Source organism: Nycticebus coucang, chromosome 14 (assembly GCF_027406575.1).
Source record: "Nycticebus coucang isolate mNycCou1 chromosome 14, mNycCou1.pri, whole genome shotgun sequence".
Lineage (NCBI taxonomy): Eukaryota > Metazoa > Chordata > Mammalia > Primates > Lorisidae > Nycticebus > Nycticebus coucang.
Window position 1 is genome coordinate 17,389,926 of NC_069793.1, and position 26,606 is coordinate 17,416,531.

General features: G+C 39.0%; 2 protein-coding genes across 2 annotated transcripts in view; both read right to left on the bottom strand.

Annotated features, from left to right (window-relative positions):
• Positions 1-26,606, bottom strand: part of LOC128565814 (olfactory receptor 4A5-like) — a 134,044-nt gene that overhangs the window by 30,734 nt on the left and 76,704 nt on the right. The gene's annotated exons all lie outside the window — the stretch shown is intronic.
• On the bottom strand, positions 5,730-6,635 carry LOC128565820 (olfactory receptor 4C12). The gene has a single exon (XM_053562549.1). The coding sequence runs from the start codon at positions 6,633-6,635 to the stop codon at positions 5,730-5,732; it is 906 nt and encodes a 301-aa protein (XP_053418524.1).

Below are 26,606 nucleotides of genomic sequence, written 5' to 3' on the forward strand. Positions count from 1 at the left end.
GTAAACTCGCTCCTGTAATTATTAAGTCAAGAAACAGACTATACACCGTGGGATGGCATATAGCAAAGTTCTTTATTCCAAGTTTAAGTTTTATACTCTTCCAGTCACGTACACACCTAATCCATTATCTATTAGCTGAATTTTAACTTGAAAGGAAATATTTATCATATCAATGTAACCACTAGTGTAGTAAATCCCTTCCTCTAAACAGTGACTAGTTTTCCGAGCAGGGCACAAAGACGAAAGCAGCTATAGGGGAACAGAGTTAATAGAAGAATATCTTCAAGCATTCACTCAGTTTACTCAGTATGAAGTAACGACTGTGACCTTCCTTCAGGGCAGACCACCTATAGACCTCTGACAATATGTTGTTAACATATGTCAACCCTCTGACCCGTATCTCTGAGGAAGGGCAGCATGCCCTTGGATCTCAGGCTTCACGGGTGTACTGCTTCAGAGAAAAGGCCTAAGGAATTTTACAATTCCCAAAAAGCCTAACTCTGTGAGTAACCCAGGGGGGTCCAAGCCTCTTAAGCCTCTGGAACAAAAGCATGTCATTTTAAACTCACACTGAATTTACTTTGTGTGCTTGATGTAGGATAAGTTTATTTCTAAATATTATCCTACAGAGGTAAGCACTATTATATCCCCATTTCATAAGTGAGAAAAATGACAAAAAGGAGAAGTTATCAAAACATATATTGACAAACCAAAACATGACTAATTTCCCAGACTATACTCTCACCTGCTGTGATACTTTGCAATAGAATGATGATTTAAAGGTCAGGTAATTATACTGCTTCACATCTTGGAAACAGGGACTATGCTGGGCACATTGTATATGTTAGTTATTGAACCAAAATATAATAATTTTGTTACTAACTACTTATTTATATATCACAATTGGTGATTATTCGATTCTTGAACCATTATGCTATCTAGCTAATTTAGTATACAGAAGACTATTTAACCTATCCTGAGTAGGTAACCAAGTTTGTGCATGTACAATGTTTCCATACGTTCTTGTGGGCTTCAGAACCATTTCTTATTGCTCATGTTATCCTTGTTATGACTCAAATAAAAGAACATTTGAATGTCGGACAGAAATTTCTATATATTAAATATATAATTATATGATTGCATTGATGTACACAGCTATGATTTAATAAAAAATAAATAAATATACAATTATAGTCCATAAAATATTACCTTTTAGAAAACAATAGCACAAAATGGAACAATGTCTGATATATAATAAATATTGAATGGATGAATAAAAATGTTAAGGAAGATGAATGAATTCAATAAAACGTAGAGGAAAAACTCGTACTGGAGACAAGGGAATTCTTTCTTACCCTTATCTGATTTGGGCTCTAGAGAGTATTCTAGCCAGACCTCTTGAGGAAAACACAGTTTGTTTTTACTCCTACTTATACTGAAGAATAAGTAAGGAATTGAAACAAATTCTCAGCATATTAGCAAATAGTTAACCTTGAAATTCTCTCTGCCGTCCCAAGATTTCATGGTGTTATAATTGTTAAGTATTTCTATTTCAGTGTTAATCAGTTTCCTTTCTGGTAACATTTCATTATTAAAAATTGTTTTTTTAAACTATGTGACTGCATGTATGCACAAAGCTATTTCAGAATCAAGATACTCTACTTGTTCCTTCTATGTCTAATTGATTGATCAACCACTATTTTAAACCCAAAGAAAGAGTCAGGTACATTTATAATTTCTGGGAGCTTCAGTGATCAATAAAGAGAAATCCAGGTCCTGCCTTCACAGAGCTCGGGATCCACTGAGAGACTCTCAGAAGAGGATAGAAAATTACAACACAGTGCAAGATAATGGAAGCACAGGGTGCTATGAGAGCATGTTGGAGGGATACCTAACAAGGCTCTGAGGGTCAGGATACCAAAAGTGGGACCCAAAGGATGAAAAGGAGTCAGCAGAATGAATAGGCATGAAGCTGAGAAGAGGGCTCCCAGGAGAGGGGACTACAGAACAGAGGCCGGGAGGGGAAAGAGATGGAGGAACCCTAATCAGCGCAACGTGGCCATGGTTATCAATTCATCTACTCATTCAACAATTATTTATTGAATCCCCTCCCCCACTGAGTGCCAACTGCTGCCCTGGACCCTGAGCTTGTAAAAGCTTGTAAATAGTAAGACTTGAGGCTGGAGAGACAGAAACGGGAGATGGGGAAAGGCCTTAGAATTGTGTTAAGGCTTAATGGTAAGGACCCTGGGGGAAGAGACATTGCAAGTACAGTTGAACCTCTGTAGTTTACCACTTCCCTGCATTGACCTCCTCCTTAAGTTGACCTCCTCTTCACAGGCCGACATGCACATGTACATATCACTACAGCAGTAGGCTTGACTCCTTATGTCGACCACTTCCGTACGTTGACCAGTTTGTTACAGTCCCTTAGGTAGTTAACTTACAGAGGTTCTACTGTCTTTTTGAATTTTACAGTCTGGAAAATGAAATATAAAGGGTCAAGGCTAGAATCAGAAGGACGGCTTGGAAGTTTTTGTAATGATTCAGGTATGAAAGGCTGGAGGCCCGATGCCTGAGGTTGCCAGTAAGGATGCAAAGTGTCAGGGACATTACTGTGTCCACTTCAGATCCCTTTTCCTGAACTAGCGCACCCATGACCCAGCTGCTATGAGTCTGGGCTGCTAACAGCTCAATTCTTTTCTGGAAGATTGCACTAGAGAAAGTGGGAAATACTTTATTTGGAGGATTTTATCCACCGTCACAGTTCCTGCCAGCTAGCTACCAGTGACTGACTGGAATGGGATTTAACAGTTAGCTCCTTTGCCTGAAGGTGGAACCAGTTCTGTAGTACAATGTTCACCCATAGGCCTATGGCTCTAGGCTGAAGCCAGACTCTAGTTAAGAACACATACCTCCTTCCATCATAGTAGGTTTTGCTCAACTCCTTCTCCTTATAAATCACTTTCATAATAATTCTCATCTTAGCCTCCACACCTAAGGAACTCAAACTAACATGGAGAGATAAAGAAGGTTTCTAAGAATATTTATGAATTACAAACAAAAGAGCAAGACCCCGTCTCTAAAAACTAGCTGAGTGTTATGGCAGGCATCTGTAGTCCCAGCTACTCAGGAGGCTGGGGAAAGAGAATTGCTTGAGCCCAAGAGTTTGAGGTTGCTGTGAGCTGCGACACCACAGGTAATTTAACCCAGGGCAACTGAGTGAAACTCTGCCTCAAAAAAAAAAAAATTTTTTTCTCATAACTCTAAAATGAGTCAAAAGACATGCTGGAGTTTTGCCCCAGAAATATTTCCTGGCTTCTTTTTTTTTTTTTTTTTTTTGAGACAAATTCTCACTATGTCACCCTTGGTAGACACAGCAACCTCAAATTCCTGGTCTCAAGTGATTCTCTTGCCTCAGCCTCCCAAGTAGCTGGGACTACAGTCACTCACCACGATGCTGGCTTTTTTTGTTGCAGTTGGCCTCAGCCAGGTTCAAACCCGCCAGCCTCAGTATATGTGGCTGGCGCCATAACCACTGTGCTATGGGCCCCACTACTCCATCATTTCTTTGGTATTTTTGTGCCAAATATCTGTCTTGTTGACTTATGTGTGAATTTGCCTTTCTGCCAGAAGAATTTTCCATCACCTTTGGATACGAATTCTGCTTTTGTTCCTGAATGCTATTCCAGATTTTTCTATAATATTCCTTCTTTATAAATTCCTGCCCCCACTCTGGTGCCAGAGTCTAACTCTTAGAGACCCATCAAAAACCTTTTGATAAAGGAAAGGAAACTAGATCACTGGAGCAAACCCAAAAGAACAATTTTATGGAATTATAACAAATTGGGTTACACAAAATCTTTCCATAAATTGGGTTCTTTTCCTTCCTTTTTTTAGACCCTACAATAAAAAGTAATAGGTAGGTGGAGCTACCTACTTCCATCAAAGAAATGCAACTTTTACTTAGAGCTGTGCAATGAGCAGAAAGTATGTAGGATAAAAAGTTATATCTTGATTTATATTTCAGTTCTGCTGTGAACTTCAGGTTTGGTTAAATCATGCCATGTCTCTGAGCTTCAATATCCTATAAAACATGCTATAAGAAATGAGGATAAAATTTGTTCATCCATTACCTATTTATTGCCTCTCAACTCCAAATACACCCTTAATTGCCTATTTCATGTTAATAAAAATGGGCCCTGTGAACATTTGTCCCCTCCACTTGCTCTGATATGGTGTTAAGCTTCACAGCATAGAGCATTGGAAAGGGCATCTTTTCCTGATTTAAATATCTTTTTTTTTCTTCTTGCTCTATGTAGCTCCCAAGGTTGTAAAGGATGGAGAAGGGGCAGGCAGAGAGGGACATCTAGCAGTGCTCGCTTCCATTGCACCAACAACTTCATGGACAATTTCCCATTCAGTTGCAATGACAACCCTGCAGGGAGATTGCAGGGAATCACACAGAAATCAGTTTCCTAAGTCCACCTATCTGTAACAGTTGCTGGGTGTTTTCTAACAGCCTTGGGCCACCTGCATCTGAGAGGGTTGTTTTCTGCTTACCAACCCATATTTCGTCTTTTACCAGCCTCAGCCCACCAGCAGCACAGAGGGAGGCTCCCAGCTTGCCATTCCCAGACAAGTTTCTTGTCAGCTTCTGCCCAGCTGCCACGATGTAGTTGTGGCCCAAGACAGCCTGGCCAACTTGTCCACCATCCAAAGGGCAACAAGTGTTGCCTTCTTCAAAATATTAGAATCCCAGTCTTGGAGAGAGAGCAAACCTCCTAAATGTATTCCTTTCTTAGATACTCGTCCCTTATTCCCAGGGCATCCTTTATCAAATATATCTTGTATATTTAATACCTTTTTGTTTTTTGAGACAGAATCACACTATGTTGCCCTCAGTAGAGTGCTGTGGCATCACAGTTCACAGCAACCTCTAACTCTTGGGCTTAAGCGATTCTCTTGTCCCAGCTTCCCAAGTAGCGGGGACTACAGGCACCCACCACAAGGCCCGGCTATTTTTTCGTTGCAGTTGTCATTGTTGTTTGGCAGGCCCAGGCCAAGCTCAAACCCCCCAGCCTTGGTGTATGTGGCTAGCACTCTAACCACTGAGCTATGGGCACCAATCCCATATTTAATACCTTTATATAGTTAACAATTGTACATAAAACTTTCAGTGTTCATATTAAGGAAGTCGTGTGGTTTGCTGATTGGACCCTAACCGGTACAATATGGAAAATACTTAATATAACCAGTTTCAAAATCATTAAGTAAAATGTATCTCCTCTTATTATACAATAAATGTTTAATGAACAATAAAATTGACAAAAGAATTTATTTTAAGGCCAGATTCCAAGGTAAAGGAACAACGTGTTATTTTCAATAGTCAGTAGTAACCAACATCTCGAAGTTACAGAATAATATTATTTTAATACCACATATCAATCCAATATTCTAATTCATACCTTTAGCATCTAGGGATGTCTCAGATTTCTAGGTACTTGATAAATATTTATTAAGAAGCAATATTGGTGACAATGAGAGGGTGGGATGAGAGACAGTAAGTCTGGATTAGTCTAAGATTGAGCTTTATGCTTTAGCAACTCCCTGCAGCTCCTTGTTAGAGTTGATATCTTCATCGACAGGTAAAGAAACTTAGACACCTATTAGTTTTATATGTAATAAATACTCAGTGATCTTATTTAATCCTTATTTGAGGTCACTTTTTATCTCCAGAGCTTCCTTATTGCATTTTTTACCTCAGCATTTCTGAGGGTGTAGATCAAAGGATTTAACATAGGGACCACCATGGTATAAAAGACAGCAACAGCTTTGTCAACGGGAAGAATGGCCACAGGGCGCAGATACACAAATATGCAGGGCAGAAAGAATAAGACAATCACCGTGATGTGAGAGATACAGGTGGAGAGGGCTTTGCGCCTCCCCTCCAAGCTATAGTTCCTCAGAGATCGCAAGATGATCACATAGGATACCACCAAGAGGAGGAAGTTCAACAGGCAGATGAACCCACTGTTGGCAGCAACAAAGAGACCAAGGGTGTGAGTGTCTGTGCAGACAAGGTTCAGCAAAGGGTAGAGGTCACACATGAAGTGGTCTATGACATTGGGGCCACAGAAGGGCAGCCAGACTGTAAAGAGGATCTGGATGGTCGCGTGGAGAAATCCCCCCAGCCAGGCCACGCCCAGGAGCAGAATGCACAGCCGGCGGCACATGATAGTTGCATAGTGCAGAGGCCTGCAGATGGCCACATAGCGGTCATAGGCCATCACTGTCAGCAGGATGATCTCTGCAGCTCCAAAAATGTGTTCTGCATAGACTTGAGCCATACACCCATTAAAAGAGATGATTTTCTTCTCACGAAGGGAGTCCGCGATGAGCTTAGGAGCTGAAGAAGAAGAATAAACTGTGTCTATCAAGGAAAGGTGGGTCAAGAAGAAGTACATGGGGGAGCTCAGGGCCTGGCTGGTGGCGATGGTAGCCACGATGAGCAGGTTGCCCGAGAGGGTTGTTACGTACAGAATCAAAAATACCACGAATGTGATTTTCTGCATCTTGGGGTCCTGTGTGAGACCCATTAAAATGAATTCAGTCACATTCCTTTTGTTTTCCATCTGTGTCACGTGAGTGATATTTTGCCTTTAGAAAAAAGAAAGAAAAAAGAAAACCATAAAAGAATCAAATAGTCTAAAACTCTGCCTTTTCAGTATGCTGATACCTCATGGACAATTCCTTCTCTTCCCCAAAGTCTCTGGTAACAGATACTTCAAAACTTCCCTAGTTAGTTCAAAACTTCCCTCTCTTAGTTTTTTATTATCTTGACCTCAAAAATATTCTTACATGTATAAGATATAGAAGAAGGATGGTCCACTTACTAGGGTCAGGGTAGTCATTGCAAAACTTCACTTGGACATCAATATAATGAAATAATGTCGTCATTAGAAGTAATAATTTTGGAGACTAATAAAATTTTAAAATGACTATGTGAAATAATAATAATTAAAAACCAACATATTGTCTGTATATGCCTAATTCTAATTATAAAAATATACCGTAAGTAAAAAGTTACTGACAATAGTAGAATTAGTATTTGAAGATTATAGGTTTTATATGTATATTTTAAGATTAAAATTTAAATTCAAAAATGTCACTTATAAAAACATATAACATATGTATTTTAAAAATGGATAAGGAAATAGTATACTTAGGACATTTTTAAAAATGGATAAGGAAATAGTATACTTAGGACATTTACTTCTGGACATGAAATTATGGGGGGGGGTTATTTCTTTATGTTTTTTAGTATTTTCCAGATTTCTACAGTTTGCATTGCTAATTGTATGATCATAAAATAAATATAATTTTTATGTATTTTCTCGGAGGCCTGAAGTTGAAACCACTTGAGTGGTATATACAGGAAAACAAACATTGGGAATTACACACTGGTACATCATGGAAACTCAAAAAATATTATCTGAATGTAATTGAAGTAACTGCTATAACGTGCTCATGAAATTGTTGTTACCAGTTCACCCAATGGACACAGCGCAAGGGACTGACAGGGCGCTCACTGCCCTGAGAAGATAAGGACAGAGAAAGAGACTACCATGACTGCCCCATGGATACTTAAAATGTTCCTAAGTACCATCTTTAGTCTACCAGCCACAGATCATTAATCTCTGCTTTTAACTTATGCCTTAATACTAACAGTTAACCTGAATAACCCACCACAATCTGCTTAACAGTCTGTTTTCATTTCCTTGAAGAAGAATGCACACATCACTTGATTAGACTTCAAGACAGTATTTAAAACTAACTTTTACCATTGTTAATTTTCACTCTTTCCTGGGCCTCACATTCCTTTTCTCTATTTTTTTTTTCCCCCACTTTAAGTGTTGTTAAAGCAAGAAGGCAATGAGGGTAAAATGAATTGTCCCTGCTACCTGTGGTACATGAAGTACGTGGAAAGAAAAACCCTGCCCACTGGTCCATAAATGCTTCACTGAGATGTTGTCCGAAGACCTCCAAGCCGGCATCCTGGTCTCCCTCCTGGATACCCCATCCAACAGAGAATCCTGTCAGGGACAAGAACCCTTGAGAATAAAGTTGGGTACCCTTCTAACTCCAACTCTTCCCTAGAGAAGAAGACCTTTGAGAGAAACAACAACTGACTAATATGTTTTTATAACTTCCGGAAAGTCTGTGCAAAAGGTTGTATTACAAGATCAAAATCAGACAGAAAACCCCAAACTTGACTCATTCATCTTCATTATTTCACTCATTAGCTCAGGTTCTTGCAAATCTTGAAGTAAATAGGAATAAATGTAAAGAACAGTTCTCTCTTAGGAATTTCATGTTTTTTCCAATCCCCCACAGACACAAACGTACAAACAAAACGGTCTCAGGTTGACACTGACGTCCTTGACGTCCACTGTAAATTGGCAAACCTCACACAGGATCAGTTTCTTTTTCTTTCCTAGTCCAAAGACCAATAGTGTACCTTTACCACTTAAACCCTCTAATACCCATATTTTTACAGAAATGAGAAATAGAAAAAAGTGTCAATCTAGCAGGAAGACCCTTGGACTGCAAATGAGAAGCAAGGACCTCAACAGACAAACTTCTTCCCCAACAGAGAAACCTTTCTCGCTTGTTCAAATTCCATACACTCAAGCAGGTTGAAATGCAAACCTTTACTATCACTCTGCTTTTCCTCCTTCTTAATAACATGCAGAGATTTATGTTTGTCCCACATACTCCCTATGATAATTGTTCATTTTTACTGTTTGCCATGTGTTCAGCTCTATACTAAACGCCTTACATGCATTCTTTTTTTTTTTTATTTATTATTTTTTTATTGTTGGGGATTCATTGAGGGTACAATAAGCCAGGTTACACTGATTGCAATTGTTAGGTAAAGTCCCTCTTGCAATCATGTCTTGCCCCCATAAAGTGTGGCACACACCAAGCTTACATGCATTCTTTCACCTAATCCTCACAACAGTGTTATGAGGTTATCTATAATTTAATGAAAAGGAAAACTTTTAAAGAAAAGGAAACTTTGGTTATGAGAAAAACAACTTCTCCAAAGTCATAATGATAAAAGAAGGTGATAAGGCTGTATTCAAATCTATTACAGGACAGCTGTCTCTAGCCGTTCAGCATTTATTCAGTGCCTCTCCAGTTGGGATCCAGTTCACTTCTTAGAATCAGCAGTGCTAAAGTTTGGACAAGTGGACTAGTACCTAAAGCTACCACCTGTGATCACAGGAAACGCCTTGTAGTCCTTTTGCTAAGATATGAAATGTAGAGTCAGAGGTTAATGAGTTCAAGGACCCATTGGACAAGACTCTAGAGTTGTACATCAGAAATCCTCAGGTTCTTTGCATTTATCAACTTATAGGTGCTTTAATGATGAGGAAACCAAGGGCTAGTGAGGTAAAGTCCAAGAAAAAAACAGATAATTGATTTGTAGCAGACAACAATAAGAATTCAGATCAACTAATCCCCAAAACAGCAATTATTTTTTCACCACCACATCTTGCCTTCCTTAAGATGCCTTATTATGAATTAAAAATGATTTTCTTCTCTCATCTTTAGCAATATCTGTCTTGATTCTCTAACTAAGAAGGAGGGGTAGGACTGAGTTCAGGGATGCACAAATTCCTCCATGTTTCTGGGACCACATCTACTGTAGCATAAACAAAGTCCCACCTGGTTAGATCAATGTTTGAGAATTTGAAAAGACTCAAAACAAAAAGTGTCTCTAAGCATGGAGTTCAGTATAGATTCCCAACCACAGCAGAGGGTATACTCTTTCCTTGCAGATTCTGTGTTTTAATACATTTGATTTTTGGATCTCAGTTTTAGAGCCAAGTTTTCCCTTGAAAAACAGAATCCACATCCTGTCCTCCCTCCCTCCCATGCTGAGCTGTCCTGACCTCAGTGGTGGTCACACACCCTGTCTCAGCTCTGCCTCCACTCTGCCTTTCTTTATTCTCAGTTGCCTCTCACATCTCCTTGTATTAGTACAAGGTGAGATTTTCCCTCTCTTTCATCCCTGGAAATTTTCAAAGTCGGAGCATTCTTTCAAGAAAATGAGTATCTGTGCATAAGCTCATCTCTGACTATCCAAGTCATCATAACGCACACCCTCCCCATGGTGGAAACCTCCACAGACCCATCCAGCTGCCATACTCTCCACACGCAGAAGCCTAGAAATTAACTCAGGACCCCATAAAATCTAAACTTTTCCTGATAGATTGATGATATATGTACAGTGAGGAGAAAAATATTTTTGAAAAACATCTTAAAATATCTAGAAGTGATCCATCATCAAATATCAGAAGTAACGCCCTGTTTGAATTATAAATTCCCTAGGAGAAAGAGGCAATGTAAGAACCTATATTAAAGATCAGCAATTCTAGATAACTTACGGTGGTTGCCTCTGCAGTTGAGGAGAAGGCCCAATGTATTCAGAAATGAGAATTAACCGTTAAAGGTAGCTGTTCAAATAACATGTTATGTCATGTATATTTCCCAAGTCCTCCCTGATGGGACAATACTACAAAAATCAGGGAATGTCAAAATAGTACAAATTTTTCCAAATGGATTCAGCATTTCCAAAACTACAGTGTGTTTGAAATTCAAGGAAAAGGAAAAGAAAATTCTATGCTGCCTTTGAAATCCAAAGTCCTCAGGTACTACAGAGAATCTTCCGATCTTCCTCAGCGCCTAAATCTATGTCACAGAACAAGAGATACAATTATTCTAGCACTTAATGCCTCTCTCTTATTCTCCCCTTAAAATAAGAAAGCAGCTGCTTCCTGAATCATAGTGATACTGGTAACATTCAAGGACCTTTCCTTATAGCTAAGGTTTTGCCCTCCCAGGAATTAATTATCTTTGTTTTTTAAACATTTTTTCTTAGAAACAGATAATTTGGGAATCTTCATCTATAAACAATACATCTTCACCTGATTGGGTTTTTGTGCCCCTGCACTTTAAACTGATCTCTTAATAGCCCATTTTCCTGGTCTAAAATATTATGCAATAAATCATTTTGGTAACATGAACTGGAACATGAAGGACTCCAAATACTATGTGAATAGTAACATGGAGTTTCATTCAAGTTGCGTATCCCTGAGGAAATTTCTTCACTGTTTGAGGTCACAGAGGAGGTTCAGATACTGACTCACTGTCTCAACTGAACTAGAAAGACTTCAACTCCTATTCCATCCAGAGGAATTCTGTTTGCAGAATTTTCTTCTTCATTTTGACTTTGGCCAGGTTGGTTACGTGTTTTGGAGATGACCTGCTTGCTATGAATCTTTCTGTTGGTCAATGTCCATCTTATAACTACATGTACAAATTTCTGGCAATGTCCAGGAAGTTTTCCTCAATAAAATTCTCAAATAGGTTTTCCATGTTAAGTCTTTTTTCTTCATCCTCCAGGATACCTATAATCTGAATGATAGTACTCTTCACACAGTCCCCTACCTCTTTTTTTTTTTTTTCAGTCCCCTACCTCTTGTGGTGATTGCTCAGACTTTTTTATACTCTTCTCTGCTTCTTTGAATGACCATGTTATCTTGACAGCCTTGACTTTAAGCCCTGAGATTCTTTCTTCTCCATGATCTAGCCTGTTGTTAAAGCTTTCGACTTCATTTTGAAATTCCTTGAATGATTCTTTCTTTTCTTTAAATTTTGTTATATCCTTTTTTTTTTTTTTTTTTTTGTAGAGACAGAGTCTCACTTTATGGCCCTCGGTAGAGTGCCCTGGCATCACACAGCTCACAGCAACCTCCAACTCTTGGGCTCAAGCGATTCTCTTGCCTCAGCCTCCCGAGTAGCTGGGACTACAGGCGCCCGCCACAACGCCCGGCTATTTTTTGTTGCAGTTTGGCCGGGGCCGGGTTTGAACCCGCCACCCTCGGTATATGGGGCTGGCGCCTTACCGACTGAGCCACAGGCGCCGCCCCGTTATATCCTTTCTTATGTTGTCTAACTCTCTAGAGACTTCTTCAAATTTTTCATTGATTTTCTGGAATTTTTTTTTTTTTTTTTTGCTTCTTTTTGTTGGTTTTCAATTTTCTCTGCAATTCTAGTCATTTTATTTACCATCTATATTCTGAATTCTATTCCTGTCATCTTGACAATTTCCTTGTGGGTGGAGTCCATGACTGTAACTCCATTGTGTTCTTTTGGTGATGTTGAACTATTTTGTTTGTTGATGTTGCCAAGGTCTTTTGCTGGTTTCTTCTCATCTGGCTTCTCTTTTCTCATCTCTGGGTTTATAGCTATGCAGGGGACCTGTTCCCCTTTGCTGGGGATTCTCTTGAACCAAGACTTGGAGTGATAGCTGGTTAGGGCTGAGGGTCCTGAGGGAAATGTTGGACCTTGGAGAGGTTCTGCCAGCCCAGCAGTAGTGGTAGAGACTCAGCTGTGAGGTCTTGGGGTCCAGGCACCATTCTGGATTCTCAGCACTGTAGTTGCAGACTAGTGAGGGCCCTAGAGCTACAGGGGCAGAGCCTTGGACCTGGGCACAAGGATGCTTCAGAGTTGGCTCTGGGGATTTCAGAGGCAAAGCCACCCACACAGGGGGCTGTTCCACCAGTGTGGACTGCTGGTGCCCAGTCACCCAGGCAGGGGTTCTCTCAGTCACCCAGGTTTCACAGGGGTGGACCAGAGCTGGCTGGTCAACCAGGTTTCTCACCCCACACCTAGGACACACTGACCCAGCCATCTGAGTAAAAATAGGTTTAAAAAGGACATGAAACAGTGACCATATCCCTAAAAAAAATTTTTTTTTTACTTTTCTTACAACTGGATTAATCTTTCCATGCATCATCCATAGTTATCTAAAATGTTATCAAATGTTAACAGAGGTATTGCAGTTTTCACTTTTCTAAAGTCAGATTGACTAAATTTTTTGGTCAGTCTGACTCCAAAGGTATTACAATAATTAAGGGCTTCAAATCATCATCCTAAAGCATTTTCTCATCAGTGAACTTCCAAACTCTCCATTTAACCATGAAGCTACATCAGGAAAATTATTGTTTCACACACCACATGTCAAGTAAAATTAAAGTATTAGTCTCTTCTTGTCCAAACAGAAACAATCTTTTCCCAGATACCACACTTTCCCGGTGACTGGGGTGGTGACTCACCACAAATTAAACAAAGACACCTAGGTTATCAATCACAGTGACACATGGCTGTGTTGTTAAACCTCCTTTGTGTGCAGCTGGGAGACAGCAATTTCTGACTGTTATTTCTCACACTTGTTCTTCTGTCAAATAAGAACCCAAAGACAAAACAACCTTAGAAGTATTCCAAATGTGTACTCACAAGGTGTTTTTAGTGTCATCAAGATGTATCACATAGGTGACTTCTTAAATTCATGGCTAGAATGCTTTTTGAAATGGGGGTGGGGGAGGCATTTGATCTCCACCATTAAATGAAGAATGTGGTTTCTATGAATGAATGACTTCACTTTTATGATTTTCAGTAAATAAAGCTAATATATATTTCTCTTTTGCTCCTACCCTCTTATGTTGGCACTAAGGTAATAGTAAATTTTACTTTTTTTTATTACTCATTTTTTCATTCTCACATTAGCAGCAATTACTTCTCCTTTTTTGCCATTTGAACTAATTTTCACCCAGACCCTTCATCTGATACAATCCAGGGTTTCGTTTATCATCAGATATGTGAGGCCCATATCACAGACAATATGCCTTCCTGTGGTATGCCATGAGGAACGCCACTCACAGTTCTGCCCATGACCTTTTCCCTCTCCCTTCAACTGTTCTCTATGCTGCTGATTTCCATACTGAGTGACGGCCTCCACTCTGGAGCCAACCTCTTCAAACAAACTATGCTGCTTGTTAGGCATCTTCTAATAACTGATCATAGGAAGGGGCTCATTCAGTCATGAGGTACCTTGACATGAAACAGAGGGCTCAGAGGCAAAGCAGCCTCTTACCTATGGCAGCAATGAGGTCCCCTTTTACCTATTTTTTTTTTTAATTTAAGATTAATGCAAGAGTACAACTGTTTAGGTTACATTGTTTTCCTTTCTAAGGTAAAGTTCAAGTTGTAGTTGAGCCCTTCACCCAGGGGAATGCTGAACACCTCACGTTGTGCACATTAGTTAAGAGCCTGCCAATCACCCTCCCTCTTCCCCTCGCCCTTCTCCCTCCTCTCCCCTGCCCCTCACTAGACTATACTTGTGTTTTTCTCTCATATGGGAGTGTAGTTGTTTATTTATTGGTTTTATACTAATATTGGATCCTTGTTTTTCCATTCTTGTGATACTTTACTAAATATCACCTGTTCTTGAACATGCATTTCTCTTTAATAAAGAAATTCCTTCTATTCATTCCCCTGCTTGCTAGAACGATTATCTGATATAACACATGGATATTCCACATCTCAAAATAAAGCATGTCCTTGATTGGATTAAAGATGGTGGCCGAGTAACAGCTTCCCTGCAACTGGGAACAGTGAGTCTAGGGAGACAAGACTCCAGGCATCTCAGGCCGCTGGGATCTGCCTATAATCATCCCTTTGAGGATACAGGGAGCCAGCAAGGGACTTCTGGACCCCAAGAGGAGGACAAAAACAGTGGAAAACTGGCAAGTGGTTGCGTGTGTTTGATCAACCTAATCACACCAGCAACCATAAGTACAAGCAGCACTGAGACTGCAAACAGGAAAGGCCTTACCTGTGAACTGTTTTGGTGTTCTTGGACTTGGCACTCAGTTGAACTGCCTTGGGGAGAGCTTGAGCAGGAGTGTGGAGAACTTTGGGCATTGTCTGGGGCCCCAGACTGAGCCACAGAGCTGGGCGCATGAAGCCATTGTGAAAGAACTGCCCCAGCAAGCTCCGCCCTCAGGTTCTCAGAGCAAGGATTGGGTAGGTCAAAGTAACCTACTGACTGAGCAGCCTAAAGGCGGGGACTGAGCTACCTTGTAGCCTTAATCCTTAGAGGCAGAGTGAAATGGTTTTGACACACCGGAGCCTTGGGTAGCTGTGTCCCCTTTGGAGCCCTCCCTGCCTCTGTGCAGAGCTCTTCTCCTGACCAGAGACTCCTGGAGCCTTGGGCTTTCTGTGCCAAAGTCACTGGGCACCTGGCACTCCCAGAACCGTGCGCACCACCCCCAGCCCTGTTGCTGGATCCAGATGTGTCACAAACTGGAGCTGCTTCCACAACCAGAACTCCCTAGCTAGGGCAACCCCAGAGGAACTACACAGGGTCACTCCCTACAAAGATCCAGAAACAATAGAGTGATCCCGCTGGGGTCTAATCTTGGAGAGACACCTCCCCAACTCTGAGGACAGCCAGAGGCAATGGTGAAAAACAATCATGAGGCGAAATCAACAGAAAAACTCTGGCAATATGAATAATCAGAGTAGACCAACTCCCCCAAGGATCAATGGAGCAGAAACAGCAAAAGATCCCATGCACAAACAAATAGCTGAGATGTCAGAAATTGAATTCAGGATCTGAATAGCAAATAAGATCGAATTAGAATTCCAAAAGTTATCTCAAGAATTCAACGGGTTCAAAGACCAAATGACCAAAGATTTTGACACATTGAGACAAGAAGTTGCATCCCTCAAAGATCTGAGAAACACAGTAGAATCCCTCAGTAACAGAATGGAGCAAGCAGAAGAAAGGATTTCTGACATTGAAGACAAAGCTTTCGAACGCTCCCAAACCCTCAAAGAAGAAGAGAAATGGAGAGCAAAAACAGACCACTCTCTCAGAGAGCTCTTAGATAATTTGAAGAAAACCAATATTCGTCTTATAGGGATCCCAGAAAGTGACAAAGTGGCTTCACAAGGCACAGAGTCTCTTCTCCATGAGATTATGAAGGAGAACTTTCCAGACATGCCAAGAGATTCCGAAATTCACATACCAGACAGTTTCAGAACTCCAGCACGACTCAACCCAAATAAGACATCCCCCAGACACATCATAATCAATTTCACTAAAGTTAATATGATGGAGAAAATTCTGAAAGCTGCCAGATGAAAGAAAACCATTACCTACAAGGGGAAGAATATCAGAATAATTGCAGATCTCTCTGCTGAAACCTGTCAAGCTAGAAGAGGATGGTCATCGACTTTTAATCTCCTAAAACAAAATAACTTTCAACCCAGGATTCTGTACCCAGCTAAACTGAGCTTCTTTTATGACAGAGAAATTAAATACTTCAATGACATTCACATGTTCAACAAATTTGCCACAACTAAACCAGCTCTCCAGGACATTCTTAGAGCTATCCTCCATAAAGACCAGCATAATTCTCCACCACAAAAGTTAACCCACCCAAAAAAATTTTGATCCAATTCCAACTTCCACAGTCGCAAAAGGATTAAAAATGTCCACCGGTCTCTTGAAAGGCTTATCAATACTCTCGATTAATGTGAATGGTTTCAATTGTCCTCTAAAGAGGCATAGGTTGGCAGACTGGATACAAAAACTCAAGCCAGATATCTGCTGCATCCAAGAATTGCATCTTACATTAAAAGACAGATATAGACTCAAGGTGAAAGGATGGTCATCTATATTCCAGGCAAATGGAAACCAGAAAAAAGCAGGCATTGCAATCCTGTTCGCAGACGCAATAGGCTTTAAACCAACCGAAATAATTAAGGATAAGGATGGACACTTCATATTTGTTAAAGGTAATACTCAATAGGATGAGATCTCAATTATTAATATTTATGCACCCAACCAAAACGCATCTCAATTTATAAGAGAAACTCTAACAGACATGAGCAACTTGATTTCCTCCACTTCCATAGTAGTTGGAGATTTTAACACCCCTTTAGCAGTTCTGGATAGATCCTCCAAAAAGAAGCTAAGCAAAGAAATTTTAGATTTAAACTCAACCATTCAACATCTGGACTTAACAGACATCTACAGAACATTTCATCCCAAAAAAACTGAATACACATTCTTCTCATCAGCCCACAGAACATACTCCAAAATCGACCACATCCTAGGCCACAAATCTAACCTCAGCAAATTTAAAAAAACAGAAATTATTCCTAGCATCTTTCAGACCATCATGGAATAAAAGTTGAACTAAATAACAACAGGAACCTGCATACCCATACAAAAACATGGAAGCTAAACAACCTTATGCTAAAGGATACATTGGTTATAGATGAGATTAAGAAGGAAAATCACCATATTTTTGGAACAAAACAACAATCAAGACATGAATTACCAGAACCTCTGAGATACTGCAAAGGCAGTCCTAAGAGGGAAATTTATAGCACTGCAAGCCTTCCTCAAGAAAACGGAAAGAGAGGAAGTCAATAACTTAATGGAACATCTCAAGCAACTGGAGAAAGAAGAACACTTCAACCCCAAACGCAGCAGAAGAAAAGAAATAACCAAAATCAGAGCAGAATTAAATGAAATTGAAAACAAAAGAATTATACAACAGGTCAATAAATCCAAAATCTGGTTTTTTGAAAAGATCAATAAAATAGATAAACCTTTGGCCAACCTAACCAGGAAAAAAAGGGTAAAATCTCTAATTTCATCAATCAGAAATGGTAATGATGAAATAACAACAGACCCCTCAGAAATTCAAAAAATCCTTAACAAATACTACAAGAAACTCTACTCTCACAAATATGAAAATCTGAAAGAAATCAACCAATACCTGGAAGCACGCCACCTACCAAGACTTAGCCAGAACGAAGTGGAAATGTTGAACAGGCCTATATCAAGTTCTGAAATAGCATCAACTATACAAAAACTCCCTAAAAAGAAAAGCCCAACACCAGATGGCTTTACGTCAGAATTCTACCAAACATTTAAAGAAGAACTAGTACCTATACTACTAAACCTCTTCCAAAATATAGAAAAAGAAGGAATATTACCCAGCACATTCTATGAAGCAAACATCACCTTGATCCCCAAACCAGGGAAAGACCCAACAAGAAAAGAAAATTATGAATTTTATTCAGTATTATGAATAAATAATAATAATAAATTATGAATAATAATAATAAATTATGAATTTTATTCAGTATTTTAGCATCTATATAATGAATATAGATGCTAAAATACTGAATAAAATCCTAACAAACAGAATCCAACAACACATCAAAAAAATTATACACCATGACCAAGTCGGATTTATCCCAGGGTCTCAAGGCTGGTTCAATATATGTAAATCTATAAATGTAATTCAACACATCAACAAACTTAAAAATAAAGACCATGATTCTTTCAATTGATGCAGAAAAAGCTTTTGATAATATCCAGCATCCCTTCATGATCAGAACACTTAAGAAAATTGGTATAGAAGGGACATTTCTTAAACTAATAGAGGCCATCTACAGCAAACCCACAGCCAATATCGTATTGAATGGAGTTAAATTGAAATCATTTCCACTTAGATCAGGAACCAGGCAAGGTTGCCCATTGTCTCCATTGCTTTTTAACATTGTAATGGAAGTTTTAGCCATTGCAATTAGGGAAGAAAAGGTGATCAAGGGTATCCACATAGGGTCAGAAGAGATCAAACTTTCACTCTTCGCAGATGATATGATTGTATATCTGGAAAACCCTAGGGACTCTACTGCAAAACTTTTAGAAGTGATCAAGGAATATAGCAATGTCTCAGGCTACAAAATCAACACCCATAAATCTGTAGCCTTTATATATACCAACAATAACCAAGCCAAACAAACAGTCAAGGACTCTATTCCTTTCACCGTAGTGCCAAAGAAGATGAAATATTTGGGAGTATACCTAACAAAGAACATGAAAGATCTCTACAAAGAGAACTATGAAACTCTAAGAAAAGAAATAGCCAAAGATGTTAACAGATGGAAAAACATACCATGCTCATGGCTGGGAAGAATCAACATTGTTAAAATGTCCATACTGCCCAAAGCAATATATAATTTTAATGCAATTCCTATTAAAGCTCCATTGTCATACTTTAAAGATCTTGGAAAAAATAATACTTCATTTTATATGAATCAGAAAAAAACTCAAATAGCCAAAACATTACTGAGCAATAAAAACACAGCAGGAGGAATCACGCTACCAGACCTGAGACTGTACTATAAATCCGTAGTGATCAAAAACAGCATGGTACTGGCACAAAAGCAGAGAAGTAGATGTCTGGAACAGAATAGACAACCAACAGATGGATCCAGCTACTTACTGTTATTTGATCTTTGACAAGCCAATTAAAAACATTCAGTGGGGAAAAGATTCCCTATTTAACAAATGGTGCTGGGTAAACTGTCTGGCAACCTGTAGAAGATTGAAACTGGACCCTCACCTTTCACCATTAACTAAGATAGACTCTCACTGGATAAAATATTTAAACTTACGACATGAAACTATAAAAATACTTGAAGAAAGTGCAGGGAAAACTCTTGAAGGAATCGGCCTGAGTGAATATTTTATCAGGAGGACTCCCCAGGCAATTGAAGCAGTATCAAAAATACACTACTGGGACCTGATCAAACTAAAAAGCTTCTGCACAGCCAAGAACATAGTGAGTAAAGCAAGCAGACAGCCCTCAGAATGGGAGAAAATATTTGCAGGTTATACCTCCGATAAAGGTCTAATAACCAGAATCCTCAGAGAACTCAAACATATTAACAAGAAAAGAACACATGACCCCATCTCAGGATGGGTAAGGGACTTGAAGAGAAACTTCTCTAAAGAAGACCGACCCACAATCTACAAACACATGAAAAAAAGCTCATCATCCTTAATCATCAGAGAAATGAAAATCAAAACTACTCTGAGATATCACCTAACCCCAGTAAGAGTAACCCACATAACAAAATCCCAAAACCAGAAATGTTGGCGTGGATGTGGAGGAAAGGGCACACTTCTACACTGCTGGTGGGAATGCCCACTAATACATTCCTTCTGGAAGGATGTTTGGAGAACACTTAGAGACCTAAAAATAGACCTGCCATTCGATCCTATAATTCCTTTACTAGGTTTATATCCAGAAGACCAAAAGTCACAATATAACAAAGACATCTGTATCATAATGTTTATTGCAGCCCAATTCATAATTGCTAAGTCATGGAAGAAGCCCAAGTGCCCATCGACCCACAAATGGACTAGCAAATTGTGGTACATGTATACCATGGAATACTATGCAGCCTTAAAGAAAGATGGAGACTTTACCTCTTTCATGTTTACATGGATGGAGCTGGAACATAGTCTTCTTAGCAAAGTATCTCAGGAATGGAAGAAAAAGTATCCAATACTCAGCCCTACTATGAAGCTAAATTATAGCTTTCACATGAAGACTATAACCCAAGTATAGCACAAGACTATGGGGAAAGGGCCAAGGAAGGGGAAGGGAGGGGGGAGGTTTTGGTGGAGGCAGGGTAATGGGTGGGGCCACATCTATGGTGCATCTTAGAATGGGTACAGGCGATTGCACTAATGTACACAGCTATGATTTAACAATAAAAAAAATAAAATAAAGCATGTCCTTCAGTAATAAAAGCTATTCAACTCAAGTCCAATAACAAACTCACAATCACTTTTCAAATGGGCACACTTTCAGCTGTCTCCAGTCACTGCCCAGTCCAAAATTCCAGTGGTCACCACGGTGTGGCAATTCCATAATCCCTTACAGAAGTCGTTGTTCAGAAAATAGACATTTTTCCTTGTGATTCTCCTTTTAGGGTTGGAAAAGTATCGCACAGAAGATCTCCCACAGTTTTTCTCTTTTGTCTCATGGGCTAGAATTGTGTCACATGCCTAATTATAAATCACTCACTGGAAAGGGAAGAGCATTGCCATAACTGGTTTCAACTAATCTGAATTCACACTATTACCTGAATAGATCCCACTTTGCTCCAAATACATGACCACCTGACACAAGAACAAAATGGAATTCTATGAGAAAGAAAGAAGATAGGAAATAACTGCTCAGTGGGCAACCACCCACCCAACATACCTGTAATGATTGCTCCCCTTTCTCTCCTATACCTTTCTCTATCTCTCTTGCTCAGGCTGGTCTCTCTCTCTCTCTCTCCCTTGCTCTCACGCTCTCTACCCCCCAACCCCATAGCTTCTTTCCACTATGATTTAAACATCAAGTTTCTCACATTTTAGAAAAACTATTCACCCTCAATCCCATTTCCCCCTTCAGTGACTAATTTAATTCTTATGCAACCCTAGGATGTAATAGTATCTCTATTTTGCATAAGAGAAATCTGGGGTTCAGAGAAGTTGAGTAACTTGCCCAAAATCACACAGCTTGGTCAGGATTCAATAAAGATGGCCAACAGTATAGTGGCAATGGAAAATGCAAACATTCCCCTCAATTTAATCCAGAAAATATTTTCCAAATGTTTTCTATGCACAATTTCCTAGCTGGATTTTACATACTATCTTTGATAACCCTAATGTAAGGCTGTTTTATAGGCTCAAGTATATTAAGTGACAAACGTGTTAAGTGACAAGCATAGAGCCCTACAGTAAATAGAAGATTGAAAATCATATCCAGTTATGTCTACTGTGTATTGTTTCTCTAAGACCCTACCACATTCCATTCACATAGAGGATGTTTCTTGTCCTGAGTCTGAATTTCTGCTCAGTGTTCCTTTCCATTCCACGGGCATCAGGAAATTTCCAGAATCAAAACTTTCAAGAAGGAGGCCAGGCCTGGTGGCTCATACCTGTAATCCTGACACTCTGACAGGTCAAGATGAGAGGATGGCTTGAGGTCAGGAGTTTAAGACCAGCCTGAGCAAGAGCAAGACCTGCATCTCTACTGAAAATAGAAAAAATTACCTGGGCATTCTGGTGGGCACCTATAGTCCCAGCTACTTGGGAGGCTGAGGCAGGAGAATCACTTAAACGCAGGAATTTGAGGTTTCTGTGAGCTGTGATGCCACAGCACTCTAACCTGGGCAACAAGGTGAGACTGTCTCAAAAAAAACCTTCCAAGATGGCGCACAGGCAGTTCCCAGTTCCCGAGGGTGCAAGCCACAGGTAGAAAGGGAAGGTGAAAGATGTTCTCTTTTCTCCATGCTTCTTTTATGGACAGTTGCAGCACTTGGGGTCTGACTGAGGAATATGTTCTGCTTGCCACTACTGGTACAACCAAAGCTGCTAAATAATTTACAGCTGGCCTGTGTCAGCATCTCCTCTCCGACCACACCCAACAGATGAGACACGTCCCGGAATCAGTGTCTAGTCAAGTATAGTATCATAAGAGTTAGAGCCCGGGCTCAGATTTAAATCAACCTGAATTTAAATTCAAAATCTGCCAATAATTAGCTTGTTGACCTTGAATGAATGATATGTTTTCAGAGTGAGCATCAATTTCCTCATGTATAAAATGAAATTAATATCTTCCCTATGGGGATTATGTGTGAATTAGATGAGATACCACACTTAGCAAAGTGACTGGTGGAAGAGTGCTGATTATTTGTTACTTCCCATTGTGTCTACATTTCCTTCATCTCCCTCTACAACCATTTCAGGGAATCTTACTCCACTATCAGATTTGTTAGTGGAGTGAAAATCAGACTCTCATAGAAACATTTCATAATTATGACTTATGAATGAGTATTCAATACCTAAAAATTGGCCTTCCTTCTCTGATAGTTTCTGGAACTTCCTTGATCCTCCCAACCATAAGAGTAAGGAAGCCAAGCTACTATGTATGAGTTGAGACAATTCTTCTAAGAAACCTGAATCAGTCACACATGAGTCCTGATTTCCTACACAGAGAGTGACAACAGAAGACAGTGAGCTTTTACACTTTGCCAAGCACTATTCCAATTACCTTATGTGCATCATCTCCTATAATCCTCAAAACAGTCCTGGAAGGTAGGTACCATCACCACCCTTTCCTTACAGATGTGGAAACTCAAGTATAAAAAGGCTGAAGAACCAATATAAGTAGTAAGTAGTAGAGCCAGTGAAGCTCTCACTCATCAGCATGCCTCAGTTATTTAATATTAAAGAACAGTTTCTCTAGTTTACATGTGTCTATCCTCGGGGCATTAATAATAGCAGTTTTGCACTGACTCAGACATTTTCACACATTATCTCGCTCATTCCTCCCTATCATTGGTCTTGGCTAATCTGAATTCACACCTCTGGCCTGAGTAGACCCCACTTTGCCCTAAACACACAGCCACCTGACCCAAGAACAAAATGGAGTTCTATGAGAAAGAAAGAAACAGAAAATATCTCCTCTGCAGGAAACTAACAAAGGTCTACCTACCCAACATACCCATATAATACCTAACTCTGTGGGACAGGCTCATGGTTCATGCACCTAAATTTCCATGAACAGGACCTTCTGTGCCTAGTTTCTTGGGCACTGACAGCACTTCCTAATCTCCCAAGAGAGGCTCTTTAAGCCAGGCTAGTTTGGCTCTCTCCTCACTCTTTGGACACAGATGTCATGCAAAAGAGAGAGAGAAAGAGAGGAGAGAGAGAACAAGGATAAATTGGTTTGGCTGCCATTTTGGCTCCAGCTGCTGATTTTAATCTTCTGGGAGCTGAGAGGTCAGAGCACCCCTAACTTCTTGTACTTGAGTAATATCCAAAAAATATTTCCCTGGATCTACATTGATCTGGGACTCTGATGATTGCTGACCCAAGAACACCATATAAGCATAATCAACTACAAATCACAAATGCTGTCTGGTTCTGTTGGCAACTCATTTGGCTCCAGACTTTCAGGGACCAAAGGGGAGCAATCTTCAGACTACGCACAGGCTTACTAAGAAAAAGACTTAAAATAGATTACTTTGGGGACCTGCTATTCCAAGGCACCTTTAATTTGCTTCTGATTTCATGGTACATGCAATCCCTAATCTTTTTGCTTTAATGTTGTTTGCTAGTTTCAGGGCTTTAAATCAGGGTGGCTCTCAGACCAAGTGGTTTTTATAATACACTTCACCTGGTCATCAAGAAAGACTAGAAAATGTGTTATAAGGAAACTTAGAAAAAGTTGTGCTTTGATGGTTAGAGGGGTTTTGCCCCCTTCAATTTCTTTTGAAGACTAATGGGAGCCAAAATAAACCTATGGAAGCTAACTAAAGAAATTCATTCCCTGAGCTGGATTGCTGGCCCCCTATCCATAGTGGTATGACCCTATAGAGAAGTGATTTTCAACAGTGCACTGTGAGAGGATCTTAGGTGTGCCACGGAAATTTTAAAGTTCATTAATTAAATTATTTTCAAAAGAAGTTCAAAGCACTGTAAGTATATGCTTCTTTTTTACTCTTTTTTCATCATAATAATTTAAGTTCATCAAAAAGTTTAACTATAGATTCAAGTGTGCCGTGAGATTTTTAAAAGGTTGAAAAACACTGTTATAAACTTGGTAAATGGTCTGTGAAGCTAGTGAATGATGCCCCATGATCATATCAATGTACACAGCTATGATTTAATAAAAAAAAAAAGAAAAGAAAAACACTGTTATAGAGCAAAATAAACTCAGCCCACGAACTCAACTTTATTTAGGAAGTCTCTCCTAGCAACCATTTTTAAGTCACTCATTGAGGAAAAGATACATTATACTTAAGTTAAAAATAGGTGAACCTATAAGGCAGAAGTTTGCCATGGGTCAGTGAATGTAATCTCCATGCAAACTGTCCTCTACAAATAAGATAGCTTGTTTGGAATGAACCTGTTATTTGTTTTCCTTATTAGTCATTTTTTATCATGGTGATAGGGTTATCAATTTACAGGTGAGTTGGATTTAAATATATTTTTCTACTGCCACATATATGAATAATAACTAGTATACCCAGCCTACTAAGAAAAAAAGTCACTCAGGATATTAGAGACCCAGTTCTCATAAGAAAATAAAATTTATTTTATTAAATTGTTTTACTGACATAAAGGCAATATATTCCCTTTGTGGAAGATTCAGATCAGAAATTTTTTAGGGCAGCACCTGTGGCTCAGTGGCTAGGGCGCCGGCCCCACGTACCGAGGGTGGCGAGTTCGAACCCGGCCCTGGCCAAACTGCAACAAAAAAATAGCCTGCGTTGTGGCAGGCACCCACAGTCCCAGCTACTTGGGAGGCTGAGGCAAGAGAATCACCTAAGCCCAAGAGTTGGAGGTTGCTGTGAGCTGTGACGCCACAACACTCTACTGAGGGTGACAAAATGAGTCTCTGCCTCTAAAAATAATTTTAAAAAAAAAATTTTTTAAAAGAACACAAACATTGCCTTGAATTTCATAATTCACATAAATGTGATTAGGTCTTTTGCATACTTTTTCAGATGATTTTCTATGGAAATATGACATTTTAGACAATTAACATCATAATATACATAAGCTATTTTATATTTCCACTTAATATTATATTGAAAGAATCTTTCCAAATCATTAACTTTTCTTGCAAATAACTAATGTCTACTTGATATATCATCATTTGACTATAATTCATTTGACTTTTCCTCTTTATGTAGACATTTGGATTGCTTTTACTTTTTTTTTTTTTTTTTGCAGTTTTTGCCCGGGGCTGGGTTTGAACCCGCCACCTCCGGCATATGGGGCTGGTGCCCTACTCCTTTGAGCCATAGGCACCGCCCAATTGCTTTTACTTTTTCATTGTCATAAAAATGTTATGAAATACAACCTGTATACATTATTTTTATTAAGAATAAATCTGTAAAAACAAGGAATACTGTAACAAGAGAGGTTACCACGAATTATTAAACCCTTATTATATCGGGTCAAACTTCTTTCTAGAATGTTTTATATCAACACACTCACCAGCACTGAATAATATAACTGTCCTAAATCTTTACCAGTTTGCCAGTTATCTTTTCATTGTTTTTAAATTGCATGTGACTTATGAAATTTTTTAGATGCCTAATGTTTTTTCTAAGAATTGTTTTTTATTAGTTTTGCCTTTATTTTTGTAGTAAGGTGAGTAAACTTTTAATTTATTTAAAACTATAATAATAATAACACTATAAATATATTATATAATATTAATATACTGGGGGACAGAGTGAGACCCTGTCTCCAAAATATATAATATTATATTATATTATAAAACATATAATATTATAGTAAAACTATAATAATAATTGTCACACTTGTTGAAAATATTTCTCCCCTGTATTCTATATATTTATGTAGAAGAATTCATCAATTTTATCCTATTTTGTACCATTGTGTTTTTGTTTAAAAATCTCTTTCCTTACCCAGAGATTAGAGATATATTAATCTTATTGTTTTTCTGGTTTTTAATAGGTCTATGTCTTATTTGAAGTCTTTAATACATGCTATTCATTTTTTTTTTCTTATTTTTTTCTCTTTTTCATTTTTTGGTAATGGCATTAAGTGAAATTTTACTTTGTTTTGGGAAATTCCTATTCGGTTATTTTAAAAATCTTTTATGAGCTATACACAAAAATCTTTTTAAATATTCTTCACAAATAATGTCCTTTTGGAATTTGGCCATACTTGCTTTCATTGAGATTACTTGTATTCATCAGTTTTGTTTGGTTGGATTTTGTTTTTGCTTTTGTTTCTTGAGACAGTCTCAATTTGTTACCCTTAGTAGAGGGCCATG